The sequence below is a fragment of the Oncorhynchus nerka genome, linkage group LG18, assembly GCF_034236695.1.
Source record: "Oncorhynchus nerka isolate Pitt River linkage group LG18, Oner_Uvic_2.0, whole genome shotgun sequence".
NCBI classification, from domain to species: Eukaryota; Metazoa; Chordata; class Actinopteri; order Salmoniformes; family Salmonidae; genus Oncorhynchus; species Oncorhynchus nerka.
Genome location: NC_088413.1, coordinates 9,016,180 through 9,021,179, shown reverse-complemented (window position 1 = coordinate 9,021,179; position 5,000 = coordinate 9,016,180). Strand labels below are relative to the sequence as shown.

The 5,000-nt window shown below is 31.6% G+C and overlaps 1 protein-coding gene across 1 annotated transcript in view; it reads left to right on the top strand.

Moving 5' to 3' along the window:
- Positions 1–5,000, top strand: part of LOC135561991 (uncharacterized) — a 54,546-nt gene that overhangs the window by 29,002 nt on the left and 20,544 nt on the right. The window contains exon 13 of the mRNA XM_065004527.1: positions 4,060–4,260. Within this exon, the coding sequence (XP_064860599.1) occupies positions 4,060–4,260 (201 nt within the window). The remainder of the gene's footprint in view (positions 1–4,059; positions 4,261–5,000) is intronic.

Below are 5,000 nucleotides of genomic sequence, written 5' to 3'. Positions count from 1 at the left end.
TATGTTAACTAACTATAGGGTTTAATCTGTTGATGATATTTAGTCTTCTATGTTAACTAACTATAGGGTTTAATCTGATATTTAGTCTTCTATGTTAACTAACTATAGGGTTTAATCTGATTATATTTAGTCTTCTATGTTAACTAACTATAGGGTTTAATCTGATATTTAGTATTCTATGTTAACTAACTATAGGGTTTAATCTGTTGATGATATTTAGTCTACTATGTTAACTAACTATAGGGTTTAATCTGATATTTAGTATTCTATGTTAACTAACTATAGGGTTTAATCTGATATTTAGTCTACTATGTTAACTAACTATAGGGTTTAATCTGATATTTAGTCTACTATGTTAACTAACTATAGGGTTTAATCTGATGATGATATTTAGTCTACTATGTTAACTAACTATAGGGGTTTAATCTGATATTTAGTCTTCTATGTTAACTAACTATAGGGTTTAATCTGATTATATTTAGTCTTCTATGTTAACTAACTATAGGGTTTAATCTGATATTTAGTATTCTATGTTAACTAACTATAGGGTTTAATCTGATATTTAGTCTACTATGTTAACTAACTATAGGGTTTAATCTGATATTTAGTCTACTATGTTAACTAACTATAGGGTTTAATCTGATGATATTTAGTCTTCTATGTTAACTAACTATAGGGTTTAATCTGATATTTAGTATTCTATGTTAACTAACTATAGGGTTTAATCTGATATTTAGTCTACTATGTTAACTAACTATAGGGTTTAATCTGATTATATTTAGTCTTCTATGTTAACTAACTATAGGGTTTAATCTGATATTTAGTCTTCTATGTTAACTAACTATAGTGTTTAATCTGATATTTAGTCTTCTATGTTAACTAACTATAGGGTTTAATCTGATATTTAGTCTACTATGTTAACTAACTATAGGGTTTAATCTGATATTTAGTCTACTATGTTAACTAACTATAGGGTTTAATCTGATGATATTTAGTCTTCTATGTTAACTAACTATAGGGTTTAATCTGATATTTAGTATTCTATGTTAACTAACTATAGGGTTTAATCTGATATTTAGTCTTCTATGTTAACTAACTATAGGGTTTAATCTGATGATATTTAGTCTTCTATGTTAACTAACTATAGGGTTTAATCTGATGATGATATTTAGTCTACTATGTTAACTAACTATAGGGTTTAATCTGATGATGATATTTAGTCTACTATGTTAACTAACTATAGGGTTTAATCTGTTGATGATATTTAGTCTTCTATGTTAACTAACTATAGGGTTTAATCTGATATTTAGTCTACTATGTTAACTAACTATAGGGTTTAATCTGATATTTAGTCTTCTATGTTAACTAACTATAGGGTTTAATCTGATATTTAGTCTACTATGTTAACTAACTATAGGGTTTAATCTGATATTTAGTCTACTATGTTAACTAACTATAGGGTTTAATCTGATATTTAGTCTTCTATGTTAACTAACTATAGGGTTTAATCTGATATTTAGTCTTCTATGTTAACTAACTATAGGGTTTAATCTGATGATGATATTTAGTCTTCTATGTTAACTAACTATAGGGTTTAATCTGTTGATGATATTTAGTCTTCTATGTTAACTAACTATAGGGTTTAATCTGATATTTAGTCTTCTATGTTAACTAACTATAGGGGTTTAATCTGATGATATTTAGTCTTCTATGTTAACTAACTATAGGGTTTAATCTGATATTTAGTCTACTATGTTAACTAACTATAGGGTTTAATCTGATATTTAGTCTTCTATGTTAACTAACTATAGGGTTTAATCTGTTGATGATATTTAGTCTTCTATGTTAACTAACTATAGGGTTTAATCTGATATTTAGTCTTCTATGTTAACTAACTATAGGGTTTAATCTGATGATGATATTTAGTCTACTATGTTAACTAACTATAGGGTTTAATCTGATGATGATATTTAGTCTACTATGTTAACTAACTATAGGGGTTTAATCTGATGATATTTAGTCTACTATGTTAACTAACTATAGGGTTTAATCTGATGATATTTAGTCTTCTATGTTAACTAACTATAGGGTTTAATCTGATATTTAGTCTTCTATGTTAACTAACTATAGGGTTTAATCTGATGATGATATTTAGTCTACTATGTTAACTAACTATAGGGTTTAATCTGATGATATTTAGTCTTCTATGTTAACTAACTATAGGGTTTAATCTGATATTTAGTCTTCTATGTTAACTAACTATAGGGTTTAATCTGATATTTAGTCTTCTATGTTAACTAACTATAGGGGTTTAATCTGATGATATTTAGTCTTCTATGTTAACTAACTATAGGGTTTAATCTGATATTTAGTCTTCTATGTTAACTAACTATAGGGTTTAATCTGATATTTAGTCTTCTATGTTAACTAACTATAGGGTTTAATCTGATATTTAGTCTTCTATGTTAACTAACTATAGGGTTTAATCTGATATTTAGTCTACTATGTTAACTAACTATAGGGTTTAATCTGATATTTAGTCTTCTATGTTAACTAACTATAGGGTTTAATCTGTTGATGATATTTAGTCTTCTATGTTAACTAACTATAGGGTTTAATCTGATATTTAGTCTTCTATGTTAACTAACTATAGGGTTTAATCTGATGATGATATTTAGTCTACTATGTTAACTAACTATAGGGTTTAATCTGATGATGATATTTAGTCTACTATGTTAACTAACTATAGGGGTTTAATCTGATGATATTTAGTCTACTATGTTAACTAACTATAGGGTTTAATCTGATGATATTTAGTCTTCTATGTTAACTAACTATAGGGTTTAATCTGATATTTAGTCTTCTATGTTAACTAACTATAGGGTTTAATCTGATGATGATATTTAGTCTACTATGTTAACTAACTATAGGGTTTAATCTGATGATATTTAGTCTTCTATGTTAACTAACTATAGGGTTTAATCTGATATTTAGTCTTCTATGTTAACTAACTATAGGGTTTAATCTGATATTTAGTCTACTATGTTAACTAACTATAGGGTTTAATCTGATGATGATATTTAGTCTACTATGTTAACTAACTATAGGGTTTAATCTGATGATGATATTTAGTCTTCTATGTTAACTAACTATAGGGTTTAATCTGATGATATTTAGTCTACTATGTTAACTAACTATAGGGGTTTAATCTGATGATGATATTTAGTCTACTATGTTAACTAACTATAGGGTTTAATCTGATGATATTTAGTCTTCTATGTTAACTAACTATAGGGTTTAATCTGATATTTAGTCTTCTATGTTAACTAACTATAGGGTTTAATCTGATGATGATATTTAGTCTACTATGTTATCTAACTATAGGGTTTAATCTGATGATATTTAGTCTTCTATGTTAACTAACTATAGGGTTTAATCTGATATTTAGTCTTCTATGTTAACTAACTATAGGGTTTAATCTGATATTTAGTCTTCTATGTTAACTAACTATAGGGTTTAATCTGATGATATTTAGTCTACTATGTTAACTAACTATAGGGTTTAATCTGATGATATTTAGTCTTCTATGTTAACTAACTATAGGGTTTAATCTGATGATATTTAGTCTACTATGTTAACTAACTATAGGGTTTAATCTGATGATATTTAGTCTTCTATGTTAACTAACTATAGGGTTTAATCTGATATTTAGTCTTCTATGTTAACTAACTATAGGGTTTAATCTGATGATATTTAGTCTACTATGTTAACTAACTATATGGTTTAATTTGTCATGATGTAACCCTATAGTTGATTCAGTCAGTTGAGTTGATTCTCTGTAGAAGAGTTGATTCTCTGTAGAAGAGTTGATTCAGTCAGTGGAGTTGATTCTCTGTAGAAGAGTTTATTTCAGTCAGTGGAGTTGATTCTCTGTAGCAGAGTTGATTTCAGTCAGTTGAGTTGATTCTCTGTAGAAGAGTTGATTTCAGTCAGTGGAGTTGATTCTCTGTAGAAGAGTTGATTTTGTCAGTTGAGTTGATTCTCTCTCTCTCTTTGTAGAAGTGTATCTACTGCCGTAAGCGGTGTGTGAGGCGTGGCCAGGGTGGGGGAGGGGCATGTATCCAGTGTTCGTGCGGTCGATGTCCCACCTCCTTCCACGTTACCTGTGCCCACGCCGCCGGGGTCACCATGGAGCCGGACGAGTGGCCTTACGTGGTGTCAATCACCTGCCACAGGCACCAATCACGGAGCTCGTCTGCTGTGAGTACTCAGAGCGGCTCGGCTTCGGTCCCTCCCACCACAGTAGGTAACACACACACCAAGGTCGGCACGGAAGCATAGACCGACACACACACCAAGGTCCCTCCCACCACAGTAGGTAACACACACACACCAAGTAGACACACACGCACACGGAAGCACACAAGTAGACCGACACACACACACCAAGTAGACATAGACACACACACCAAGTAGACATAGACACACACACACCAAGTAGACATAGACACACACACACAAGTAGACATAGACACACACACACCAAGTAGACATAGACACACACACACACCAAGTAGACATAGACACACACACACACACCAAGTAGACATAGACACACACACACACACCAAGTAGACATAGACACACACACACACACCAAGTAGACATAGACACACACACACACACCAAGTAGGCATAGACACACACACACACACCAAGTAGGCATAGACACACACACACACCAAGTAGACATAGACACACACACACACCAAGTAGACATAGACACACACACACACCAAGTAGACATAGACACACACACACACCAAGTAGACATAGACACACACACACACCAAGTAGACATAGACACACACACACCAAGTAGACATAGACACACACACACACACACCAAGTAGACATAGACACACACACACACACCAAGTAGACATAGACACACCTACATCACGGTCCATCTCAACCCCGCTGAACAGTTCCATTTTCTT